This window comes from Nelumbo nucifera, chromosome 2 (assembly GCF_055504915.1).
Source record: "Nelumbo nucifera cultivar China Antique chromosome 2, China Antique-T2T, whole genome shotgun sequence".
Classification (NCBI taxonomy): domain Eukaryota; kingdom Viridiplantae; phylum Streptophyta; class Magnoliopsida; order Proteales; family Nelumbonaceae; genus Nelumbo; species Nelumbo nucifera.
This window is the reverse complement of record NC_142650.1, coordinates 46,946,992-46,960,405: the sequence shown is the minus strand read 5'-3', so window position 1 is coordinate 46,960,405 and position 13,414 is coordinate 46,946,992. Positions and strand designations below refer to the sequence as shown.

The window sequence follows — 13,414 nt, the reverse complement described above, 5'->3', positions numbered from 1 at the left end:
AACTCCCAATCACAGCCGCTCCATGTTGAAATACTAAGGCAATGTTTGGTTTGAAGGAAAAGGTGGGGAAAGGAAGGGAAAGATAAGGAAACTTATAGAAGTTTTGTAAAGATTTTTCTACCTTTCCCTTCTTTTCCCTACTTTTCCTTCAAACCAAACACAGCCTAAGCGATTCAATCCTACCTAGGTCGGTGGTAAGCCAATTGGAACCTTCTCAAGTAGATAAAGTAGGTGCTTAGCATTAATGTTGTTTCTTCAAAAAATGGTATCACATTAACACTACATCTGAAATCTGTTTTCTCATAAAACACTTCATGTTTGGTCAGCCTTTTTTCCGGATAATGTTTTCTCATACCACATTTTGACAATTGAATAAGGTGTGGATAGAGAAAATGTCTTTTTTTGGTGTTTCTTGTTTTTTATACTGTTCCTAGTAACAGTATGGTGACATGGTAATGAAAAATGCCTAGGCAGCAATAGCAATGGTATTAATAGAAAACCCGAACTTTTCTAAGAAAATGCCTCTCAAGAAACGGCATTGGTTACTAATGAGGGCAGATTTGGCCCTCCAGTGAAATTGCGACACGTGGCACCTCATGACAATTAGGCAAGCACCCAGGCAACAACTTATCAAGTTGGTGTCCCCCCCGGGCACCGGTCTGGCTGGCCTGGCACGACTTGCACGCGGCCCACGGGCGGCCTGACGCGGCCCGCATGGCCTGCGCGCGACCTGGCGCGGCCTGCACAGCCTGCGCGACCTGGCCGTATCAGCCTGCCACAGGCGCCGACCTGGCAACCTGGCCCGGACACAGGCACCGACCTGGCAATCTGTCCTGGACACAGGCGCCGACCTAACAACCTGACCCGGACACAGGTGCCGGCCTGGCAACCTGGCCTGGACACAGGCGCCGACCTGGTAATCTGGCCCGGACACAGGCGCCGACCTGACAACCTGACCCGGACACAGGCGCCGGCCTAGCAACCTGGCCCGGACACCGACCCGCCGACTGACACAGGCACCGACCTGACAACCTGGCCCGGACACAGGCGCCGACCTGGCAACCCGGCCCGGACACCGACCCGCCAACTAACACAGGCGCCGACCTGACAACTTGGCCTGGACACAGGCGCCGACCTGGCAACCTGGCTCGGACACCGACCCGCCGACTGACATAGGCGCCGACCTGACAACCTGGCCTAGGCGCCGACCTGGCCGCCTGGCATAAGCGCTAGCCTGACAACCTCGAGGAGTTCATCACCGTACCCCGGTTCTGACGGGATATGACGTCTTACCATTTAAATGCATTTCACCCACCTAACCCGCGAGGGCACCACTATATAAGGACTCCGACCCCCAAATCCAGAGGAGGGAAAAAAAAAGGATGGTAACCCCCGCTCTCTAGCTCTCTCATTTCTCTCCAAGCCCTCTATAATCAGAATGCTAACTTAGGCATCGGAGAGTCCCCACCGGGAAAATACCCCCGGGTCCTTTGATTCAGTTCTCGCAGGTCCCTCAGCTCCCGCCGTCTACAAAGGAGAGAAAATCACCTCACGCAGAGGGTAGTCAGGTTGCGTTGCACCAGGGAGCTCCACCATCCTCTGAGTTGCAGACCGCTTAGGAGCAAGTCAAGTGACAAGTTTGCCATCAGGCAGTTCGCCATCAGGCAGTTCACCACCAGGGAGTTCACCACCAGGCAGTTCGCCACCAGGCAGTTCGCCACCAGGGAGTTCGCCACCAGGGAGTACTACCAGCAGTTCGCCATCAGGCAGTTCACCACCAGGCAGTTCGCCCCAGGCAGTTCGCCACCAGGTAGCTCACCACCAGGCAATTTTCCACCAGGGAGTACAACAGGCAGTTCGCCCCCAGGCAGTTCGCCACCAGGGAGCACCACCAGGCAGTTCGCCACCCAGCAGTTCGTCACCAAGTAGCTCTCCACCAGGGAGCTCACCACTGGGTAGTTCGCCACCAAGCAGTTCGTCACCAAGTAGTTCTCCCCCAAGGAGTTCGCCACCAAGTAGCTCATCACCAAGGCACGTCACCACCGGGTCAAACAACGAGGTACTTAGCCAAAAAATTTATACATCAGAAAAGATGGTACGTGACAAAAAACGGTTACATCAATTGGCGTCGTCTGTGGGAAATGCTACGAAAAGCTAAGTTCTCATCCTACAAAAGCTAAGTTCTCATCTTACCAAAGCTAAGTCCTCACTTTTTTGAAGCTATCACTTTATAGTTTACATTTTTTATGAACTCAAAAACTATGCAGGGGGCTAATAGACTAAGTAGCTCTACCAACCTTACTTTCATTTCAGATAATGCCTCATCAGTCCTCTCCGCAAGGTCCCCCTACAAAGATGAGCTCTTCGTGGCTTCCGCAGGAGTTGACGGCCAACATACTACATAGGCGCCCTTACCAGTCGAGCCTTCCAAGGCTCCCGGGTGAGCTGGCAACCTAAAGTTAGTAGTGCTGCCCCCGAAGGTCGAGCTCCTAGTAGCTTCTTGTAGGAGTGGGTGACCGGCATTACGAAGCTGATGCAGCACAATCATAGCTCGACACTTCACAAGCAAAGCCTACGGGCCACATTACTGCTTAAGACCCGGTCGCCTCTCCGGCATGGGCAAAGTCAAAAAAGAGTAGACTACGAGTCACTCCCAAAAGCCTACGGGCCACATTACTGCTTAAGACCCGGTCGCCTCTCCGACACGGGCAAAAGTAAAAAAAGAGTAGACTACGAGTCACTCCCAAAAGCCTACGGGCCACATTACTGCTTAAGACCCGATCGCCTCTCCGGCACGGGCAAAAGTAAAAAAAGAGTAGACTACGAGTCACTCCCAAAAGCCTACGGGCCACATTACTGCTTAAGACCCGGTCGCCTCTCCGACACGGGCAAAAGTAAAAAAAGAGTAGACTACGAGTCACTCCCAAAAAGCCTACTTACTGCTTAAGACCCGGTCGCCTCTCCGGCACGGGAAAGTCAAAAAAGAGTAGACTACGAGTCACTCCCAAAGCCTACGGGCCACATTACTACTTAAGGCCCGATCACCTCTCCGGCACGAGCAAAAGTAAAAAAAAGAGTACTACGAGTCACTCCCAAAGCCTGCGGGCCACACTATTGCTAAATATCTAGTCGCTTTCTCAGTAGGAACAAAATCAGCAAAAGTGAACTATAAGTTGCCCCAGAGCTTAAGGGCTACACTACTGAACTGGCGGAGACCCCCTCATCTTACTGGCAACTCGCCACATACAGGCAGCTCCCAAAGCCTAAGGAATTGGATCAAAACTTACTAGCTCGTCGACTTATGGGCCAAAAGAAATCTACGCCCTTCGCTGAGTTACTCTCAGCTTGGGAGTGGGGGGCAATTGATGAGGGCAGATTTGGCCCTCTAGTGAAATTGCGACACGTGGCACCACGTGACAACTAGGCAAGCACCCAGGCAACAACTTACCAAGTTGGTGTCCCCCCGGGCACCGGGCTGGCTGGCCTGGCACGACCTTCACGCGGCCCGCACGGGCTGGCGCAGCCTGCGCGCGACCTGCGCAACCTGCGTGACCTGGCCGGATCAGCCTGCCACAGGCGTCGACCTGGCAACCTGGCCCGGACACAGGCGCCGACCTGGCAATCTGTCCCGGACACAGGCGCCGACCTGACAACCTGACCCGGACACAGGCGCCGGCCTGGCAACCTGGCCCGGACACCGACCCGCCGACTGACACAGGCGCCGACCTAACAACCTGACCCGGATACAAGCGCCAGCCTGGCAACCTGGCCCGGACACCGACCCGCCGACTGACACAGGCGCCGACCTGACAACCTGGCCCGGACACAGGCGCCGACCTGGCAACCCGGCCCGGACACCGACCCACCGACTGACACAGGCGCCAACCTGACAACCTGGCCCGGACACAGGCGCCGACCTGGCAACCTGGCCCGGACACCGACCCGCCGACAGACACAGGCGCCGGCTTGGCAACCTGGCCCGGACAATGACCCGCCGACTGACATAGGCGCCGACCTAACAACCTGGCCCAGGCGCCGACCTGGCCGCCTGGCACAAGCGCCAGCCTGACAACCTCGAGGAGTTCATCACCGTACCCCGGTTCTGACGGGATATGACGTCTTACCATTTGAAGGCTTTTCACCCACCTAACCTGCGAGGGCACCACTATATAAGGACTCCGACCCCCAAATCCAGAGGAGGGAAAAAAAAAGGATGGTAACCCCCGCTCTCTAGCTCTCTCATTTCTCTCAAAGCCCTTTGTAATCAGAATGCTAACTTAGGCATAAGAGAGTCACCGCCGGGAAAATACCCCCGGGTCCTCTGATTCAGTTCTCGCTGGTCCCTCAGCTCCCTCCGTCTACAAAGGAGAGAAAATCACCTCACGCGGAGGGTAGTTGGGTTGCGCTGCACCAGGGAGCTCCACCATCCTCTGAGTTGCAGACCGCCTAGGAGCAAGTCAAGTGACGAGTTCGCCATCAGGCAGCTCACCACCAGGGAGTTCACCACCAGGCAGTTCGCCACCAGGGAACACTACCAGGCAGTTTGCCATCAGGCAGTTCGCCACCAGGCAGTTCGCCCCCAGGCAGTTCGCCACCAGGTAGCTCACCACCAGGCAGTTCGCCACCAGGGAGCACTACCAGGCAGTTCGCCATCAGGCAGTTCGCCACTAGGCAGTTCGCCCCCAGGCAGTTCGCCACCAGGTAGCTCGCCACCAGGCAGTTCGCCACCAGGTAGCTCGCCACCAGGCAGTTCGCCACCAGGTAGTTCGCCACTAGGGAGCACCACTAGGCAGTTCGCCACCAGGCAGTTCGCCCCCAGGCAGTTCGCCACCAGGGAGCACCACCATGTAGTTCGCCACCAGGCAACTCGCCACCCGACAGTTCGTCACCAAGTAGCTCTCCACCAGGGAGCTCGCCACTGGGTAGTTCGCCACCAAGCAGTTCGTCACCAAGTAGTTCTCCCCCAGAGAGTTCGCCACCAAGTAGCTCATCACCAAGGCACGTCACCACCGGGTCAAACAACGAGGTACTTAGCCAAAAAATTTATACATCACAAAAAATGGTACGTGACCAAAAACGATTATATCAGTTACAAACACTGCCAAAGAATGCATTGAGGTTTCTGGATCAAAATTCATGGGTGGGATTTGATTGTTCAAAGCTCTTTCAGTACCATATCTTTCTGGCATCACAGATTTTCTGAGTTTATGATTCCACAAAAATATGATACAGGAAGAGGTTTGATCAATCAAATCCACCGGTGACTTTTGATGAATATTACCTTATTAGTTTCCACTTTTAAGTTGATTGGTTAATAAGTTTTTTGATATCATAGTTGAACCTTTCAAAAAAATATCAGAAATTGATTAAAAAAGGTGTAAATTCCTTACACCTCTTCTGTAGTTTATCATAACTGCTTCAACTTGCCTCATAAAACTGTTTTCACACCGTCCATATTCGTATATATATGTTTTTATTCAAAAGGAGATATTCACAATGCACGACTACAAGGGCCTGTGAGGACTAAATCTGATTTCCTCTTGAACTTGACATCTTCAAAATCCCTTTTATTAGAAGTTTGAGTAGATGGATGAGTGTTAATAATAATAATAATAATAATAATAATAATAATAATAATAATAATAATAATAATAATAATAATAATAATAATAAGGAAAAAATAAAAAACAACAGATTTGGTGAGGGAGGAGGGAGAGGAGAGAAAGTTTTGTTGAAAGAGATTTTCATTGATATTTTTGGACTCTTCTAGTCAATAGATATTTCATTATTCTTAACCCCAGATAAAATTAAAAAATTCTTCAATATCTAAACATCAAACCAAGGAAGGGGTCTGCTTGTATAATTTATTAAAAACTAGTCAGGACCCATGCAATGCATAAGCCTTATTACGCAGAATTGAAGTAGAAAGTGCTTTATGACATTTCTAATTGAGCGAAGTCTATCAAACCAACTCAAGTATTATACTTTTGAGTTATATTTAATTGTTCTGAGCACAATCTAAATTAAACCCCTAGTGAGAGTGGCTAATCTCGTATAAGGGATGTCAACTGGTCAAGTTAAATGGTAAATTCGATTTGACTCACCCCTACATGGTCACAGGATCAGGCGCATTGGGGTGTAAAGTTTTGATTATTTAACCCAAATCAGGTGCAAGTTTGGCTGACCTGGCCCATCGAGTCATAATACCCCTAAACATATAAAAGGTATCCGTGTAATTTGGTCTGACTTCTAATCCTCAATATTAAAGTTTATGATTTCCTTCAATATTTGTTTTAATCCAAATGATATGTTAGAGTTTTGATTATTTAACCCAAACCGGGTTTAGGTGTGACTAACCCGTGCATATCAGGTCATAATACCCCTACACATATAAAGGGTATTCTTGTAATTTGGTTTGACATCAATCCCCTAACTTAAATATATATGATTTATTCCAATGCTTGTTTTTGTTTTTGTGTTTTTTTTTTTTTTTTTCTTTTGCTTTAGAGAAATGATCTTGGAACCCATAAACCAATTAATTTCCAACTTAAATTAATGCGTGACTCTTGAGCTTTCAAAAGTATTTAAAAAAATACAATTGAGAGACTACGAGACGGGGTTGGGTCGGTATCAAGTTAAACCCTATAGGTGGGGGCAGGTTCAAAAATTGCATAGTATTGAATCAGGTTGGGTTGAGTTTGAGTAGAAGCATGGGAGGGTCAGGTTAGGGTTGAGTCAAATTTGTGCCAACCCACCCAACCCTGTAGGGTTAAACCTGATACCAATCCAACCCATGTCATAGTCTTTCAACTGCATTTTTATGACATATTTTCAAAACTCAAGAGCTATTAATTTAATTTGGAAATTGGATTATGGGTTATTGGGTTGACATCATTATTCTCCTATGCTATATTTTTATTATGTATGGACTTTTTTTGAGAAAAAAATGAAGTAGAAAGCGAGCCTTATGACATTCTTAATTAGGTGTGATCGTGTGATCGTGTGATCGTATGCTAGGTTAGGCTATAAGCCTACTATAAAACTTTATAAATGTTATTATTTTAAAAAGAATTTGAATTAACAAAAAATTAATAAATTTCTTATAGTAAAATTAATTTTATAAGATTACTAATTTTTATTAATTTTGTTTACAATATTAATAATTTAATTAGACTTTCAATTAATAAAAAAAATATTATTATTATTATTTTATTAGTAAAATTGAATTACCTTTTATAAATTTTAAATGACTTAAATGCATTAAAAATAATACTTGCATTGGATTTAGTCTGACTTAACCCAAGAAGAAATAGCATAAAACTCCTTATAGCTCAATTTCTTACAACAAATTCAGTGCTTTGAAGAGGTGAGATTTAGGAGGAGGGAAGAGACAAGATGAAAAATGTTTTAGAAAAAAAAGTTTTTAGGTGGAGAGATAGTTTAGGAGGAATTTTAGGAAAATAAATAATTTAAGTGATGGGAAAAGAAAGAAATTTTAGGAAAAGAGGAGGTGCAATAATAAATATGAAAGAAAATGGATAATGGTAATGGATTTGTTGTGTCTCATTCTCTTCACGTCTCTGTTTATTTATTATTCCCTTCTACCTAAAATCAACAAAAGCATTCTTTATTTCGAGTCTCTCTGCTGGTGTTGGCCTGTTGCCTGGAGGTGTGAGTGTCAAGGGCGGCCGTCCGGCCGTCTTTTCGCTATTCTACCTTTCTTGATTTTATTTTGATTCCTTTCAGCTTTACAATTGAGACTGTAGTATGTTCTTGGCTGTAGACAGGAAATCCTCAAATTGAAGATAAGAAATGGCTATTTTTGCTCATAGATTGCCTTATCTGATGGAATTGAGCTTTCCTTCATACTATTCATCCTCATTTTCTCGTTGTCATTTCATGGTCCCTCGCTTCAGTTCAGGTGATTCTTTTTGGAATTCCGGTTGTTCTGGGGTTTCATTTAGTGTCTGCAACAGAAGAATTTCTACCCTTCTCGCTCCTAAGAGTAGAATCGAGGAATTTAGGTTGTTTGGGTCAGTTGAATTGAATCGGTTTGTGACGAGAGACGACGCAGATGAAATGAGCGAGGGTTTCTTTGAAACGATTGAGGAATTAGAACGGATGGTAAGAGAACCTGCCGATGTTCTTGAGGATATGGATGACCGGCTCTCCGCTCGGGAGTCGCAATTGGTCTTGGTTTACTTTTCCCAAGAGGGCAGGGATTCTTGGTTTGCGCTGGAGGTGTTTGAGTGGCTTCTGAAGGAAAACAGGGTCGATAAGGAGACTATGGAGCTCATGGTTTCCATAATGTGCGGTTGGTTTAAGAATTTGATTGAGGGTGAACGTGTTGTTGGAGATGTGGTTGACCTTCTTGTGGACATGGACTGCGTCGGGCTGAAGCCGACTTTTAGTATGATAGAGAAAATAATATCTTTGTACTGGGAGGCGGGGAAGAAGGAGGAAGCCGTTTTATTCGTTAAGGAAGTTCTGAGGCGGAGAATCTCCTATGCAGTGGACGACCGAGAGGGTCAGAAAGGAGGTCCAACTGGGTATCTTGCGTGGAAGATGATGGTAAATTTCTTTAAACACTTTTCTCTTTTCTTTGATATATCGATTAGAAATTGCATGATTCTTTTGATTGTGTTGGAGAGAAGAAAAAGAAATCCCATGTGTCATTCTATGTCTGCCTGTTTGATCCCATAACTGTAATTTCGTTCAAGGAGTCCATTCTTGAGATATGTGCTCCCTACTTCATGGCTTGAGTAAACTTCTTGTGGTGAATTTGAACTGGAATTTGTTTTCTTTTTGCTTCCAATTAGTTCATTTTTTTTGGAGTTCGTTGGAGAATGGGGATTCTTGCAATTTGCTTTTGCTTCATTATTTGGATTTAGGAGTGAAAATATTTTGATGATTTTCTATAATTGTAGGATTAGCATTGACTTGAAGGTTTTCAGGGGTTTATTTTATGTTTTCAAATAGGTTATTTGTTAGAAGGGAATCAAGTTGAAAAAGAGAAACACATTTTGATTCCTATATTATTAGAAAGAGCAAAGTAGTTTACGTCTGTTATTGGCCCCTGCTATTGAGTATGTGCCATTATGGATACGTATGTCTGGATTCTGTATTTCTGTCTAGGGGCCATTGCTTTGTATAATGGTCAAATCTCAGACTGACAAATCTGAGAATGCTAAGGGCAGCCAATATGTGTGAAAAAATGCCAAAGGTCAGGACCATGCCCAGTATACCCCTCCCAAGACTTAAGATATCTGGGACCAACATTGGGTAATTCTGGATTGTCTGTTGCAATGAGGACCACTGTCTTAAGCAATATGTAGTGAGGCAATCTGTCTTGTTTCCTAATGGATGAAGGGCAAGCCTATCAGTAACTTTCTTAAGGTAACTTAACAAAAATCCAGTACTTAACTACCATTCTAAAGAATAACAACTAAGTACTGATTCTTTGCAGGGTAGGGAGACCACATTTGTGGGAAATGGCAATCCTTTTAACTACTATTATCTGTTAAGACTTAAGTACATGTTCAACTTTGTTTTTTATACTTAATGTAATATTGCAAACAGAAGTGTTGGTCATGGTTTCAGGTAATAAAACTTGGGAAAATATAGCTTTTCATTTTTTTTATAATTTTTAACCAGGTTTACTTTGTTCTTTAAAATACAGACTATTTGGTGCATACTGTCATGCACCATGGTGTACATTTTATCAAGGCATGTGTGCTCTCTGCAGGCTTAAGGCATGAGGAGTAGGAGGCTGAACATAGGTGTAGGAGGGAGTCTTATTAGCTGAAAATAGGTACATCAGCTGATGTGCAGGAATGCAGTCTTATTAGCTGTGGATAGAAGTATGTGGATGAGAGAAGCCAAGTTAACTTTGTAGGCAAAGCAGGCTGAACATAGGTGTAGGAGGGAACACATGCCTTTGTTAAGCATTAAGACATGAAGGCATGGTGCATCAGTTGATGTGGGAGAAGGCAGTCTAACTTGTTTCAGATAGATCTGTGGAGAGAGGTGGGGTTAAGATCTTCTGTTTAAATGAAGCAGGTTAAGTTGTATGCATTTGTATGTGTGTGTGTGTGGGGGGGGGGTATGAGAGAGATGATGTATGGAAAGCAGGTTCAAAGTCCTCTAAGACATGATTCTGACAGGCTATTAGTCCAAATGGACATATTACTATATATAATCTTCCTACATGGCTTTTCTTTCTACCTGATTCTAAATCAAGGGTTAATACTTCTTGTAAGGGGAAAAGTGCATTGTATGGTGGGATATGCAGTCTTACGAAACAGGAACCCAATCCTGAGGATCATCCATCAAATGGGTAGTCTGGATATGTCCAGTGCTGCACAGAGATTGACATGGGAATCAGAACCCTGCACTTGCCCAGGAGTCTGAATCAGCAAGATGAAAGAACAGACTCATGGACATTTCTTTAGAAAAGTATAAACTATTAATCAATTTTTTTGTTGAACTCCAAGAAGGTGGGCCTTGGCGCAATGGTTGGGTTGCTCCATTGCAACCTGGGTGACCAGGGTTCAAATGTTGAAAACAGCCTCTTTATATGTGCAGCAGGGGTAAGGCCGTGTACATCTGTCCATCCCCAGACCCTACATTGGTGGGAGCCACGTGCACTGGGCTGCCCTATTTTTGTTGAACTCCAACATTACATGCTTAAAGAAAGAGGTTTAAAATTTTATCTTTGTTCTTAATGTTTGTAGGAAAAATGGCTCGTGTGTAAATTAGCAGTTCATCTATGTGAATTAAACAAGGAGAGAATAAAATATTATGTAGAAGTGTCTCTCAAGAATCAATGGAGTATCAGAATCCATCACATGTCTTACATGGACACTTCATTCATTTCGCTGAGTCTATTGCAATGTATCACATTAGCCTCCATGTGGCAGAAAATGCTTTTGATTCTGCAATACCGTGGAGCAATGTCATTCAGTATAGGGATACATTGAATACTCACGTGGTAGGTTAAGATCCTACATGCTTTGTAGCCTTAAAGCTTTGGTTATTTCAGAAAACGCATTATGGTAGTTTAGTTGTTCAGGTTTTGTGTTGAATGGTATTTTTATTATTTTCTCTATGCTCTCTTAGGTGGATGGAAATTACCGCGGTGTAGTTAAATTGGTTATTGATTTCAGGGAACGTGGATTGAAACCTGAGATCTACAGCTACCTTATAGCAATGACAGCTGTGGATAAAGAGTTGAATGAGTTATCCAAAGCTTTACGCAAGTTAAAAGGTTTCATAAAGGCCGGTTTGGTTGCTGAACTCGATTTAGAAAATGTAAGACTTGTTGAGGAGTATAAGTCAGATCTTGTGAGGGACGGAGTGCAATTGTCTAATTGGGTATTTCAAGAAGGAAGCTCCACACATATTGCACTTGTCCATGAGAGGCTTCTTACAATGTATGTATGTGCTGGAAGAGGACTTGAGGCTGAAAGACACTTGTGGGAAATGAAGCTTGTGGGTAAGGAGGTAAGCCAAGAGCTTTATGACATTGTCTTAGCCATATGTGCTTCCCAAAAAGAAGCTGGTTCTGTTGGACGTTTACTTACAAGGATTGATGCCATAAACTCATGGAGTAGGAAGCGAACTTTGTCATGGCTGTTGAGAGGATATATTAAAGGTGGCCATTTTGAGGAGGCTTCTGAAACAATCATAAAAATGCTTTACTTGAATTTGTATCCTGAGTATTTGGACAGGGTAGCTGTGCTGCGGGGATTAAGAAAAGGGATCCAACAGTCCGGAAATGTTGAGCCTTATCTCAAGCTTTGCAAGCACCTCTCTGATGCTAATTTGATTGGACCTTTTCTTGTATATCTGTATATACGCAGCTATAAGCTTTGGATCATAAAATTGCTATGAAGAAATCTGATGGAGGAGAGCTATGGGTGTCTTGCAAGCCATATATTTTGTCAAGCAGCCTGGCTAGATTGATCTAGATCTCATATTCCGATGGATTTTCTCCTGGATTTTTCCTTGTATAGTTTTAAGTTCCAACTTCCAAGCAATACTGGACAACAAGTGTGGTAGTTTCAAGAGAGACAGATAAAGGCATTACAGAGTATTGACTATAACATGCTTGGGTTTATAAACGTGTGCATACCGGATGCTGTAAACATAATAAAGCTCCCTTTCAATCCATGAGGCTTATATAAGAACCATTGATGTTCAAATGTTCAAATGTGATTGTTCTGCTGTTCCTTTGAACAAGTTGTTTGATCTCTTTTGCATCTCTGTTATTAAGGCCATGTTTGGGAGTGCTTAAAAATACGTGCTTATTTGGGCCATTAAGTACATATTGGTGTTTGGGAAAAAACCCGAAATAAGTGCTTATTTTAAAAATAAGGGCTTATTTTTTAAGCCCAAATTTCTAGCTTTTTTTAAGTGCTTATACAATAAGCACTTATTCAATTTTTTTCTTCCAAAATTGCCACTAGTTGAATTTTAAAATACCACTTATAAAATTATCCTTAGTTGAAATTTATAAAAGTACTTTTACGAAAGCACTTTTACAAAAGCACTTTTATAAAAGTACTTTGAAAAAACTTTTACAAAAGCACTTTTATAAAGGTACTTTTATAAAAGTATTTTTATGAAAGCACTTTTGTGAAAGCATTTTTATAAAAGCACTTTTACGAAAGCACTTTTATGAACACTCATTTTGTAAAAGTGCTTTTGTAAAAGTGCTTTTGTAAAAGTACTTTATTAAAAGTACTTTTGTAAAGTGCTTTCATAAAAGTACTTTTGTAAAGTACTTTCTTAAAAGTGCTTTTGTAAAAGTGATTTCATAAAAGTACTTTTGTAAAAATGCTTTTATAAAAGTGCTTTCAAAGGATATATTTTGAAAATTTAAAAGAAAATAAAGAACAAAATAGTCATAAATGCTTATTTAGGTGCTTATTAGAGAAAAAGACTACAAAATATAAAATAAGTGCTTATTTTAAAAAATAAGCACTTGAAAAAGTTGGGTGCCAAATGCAAATAAGTGCGTATTTGAATAAGCACTTATTTTTAACTTAAGCACTTCCAAACGTGGCCTAAGGCTAGAAAGGGAAAATGATACCCTATTTGTCATTGTTGTAACAAATTTGAAATCATTGTTGTAATAAATTTGAGTCCAGATGTATTAGTAATAAGCACATTCTCATTTTATATGCACCTGTCTTCAGTTTATGTGAAAATGCACGTTTGCACTTTTTTTTTTTTTTTTATTCTGGGAAATTATCTAAAATCTCCCCTCACCATATTGATAGTCAAAAACTGTCCATGTCTTTCAGTAAGAGATATTTCTGATGTTGTTCGATTTGAGTTGTTCCGAACCAAGGACACAATTTGATAATCTTGCCAATTAGACGAGGTCGAGGTGGAAGGATGAAGCCGTGCA

General features: G+C 43.1%; 1 protein-coding gene across 1 annotated transcript; it reads left to right on the top strand.

The window, feature by feature from the left end:
* Nucleotides 1-7,554: 7,554 nt before the first annotated feature.
* Nucleotides 7,555-12,322, top strand: LOC104602539 (pentatricopeptide repeat-containing protein At2g30100, chloroplastic-like). The gene is made up of 2 exons (XM_010266267.3): nucleotides 7,555-8,571; nucleotides 11,119-12,322. Exons 1-2 carry the CDS (start codon nucleotides 7,813-7,815, stop codon nucleotides 11,890-11,892), a joined length of 1,533 nt encoding a protein of 510 aa, XP_010264569.1. The 5' UTR covers nucleotides 7,555-7,812; the 3' UTR covers nucleotides 11,893-12,322.
* Nucleotides 12,323-13,414: the final 1,092 nt, after the last annotated feature.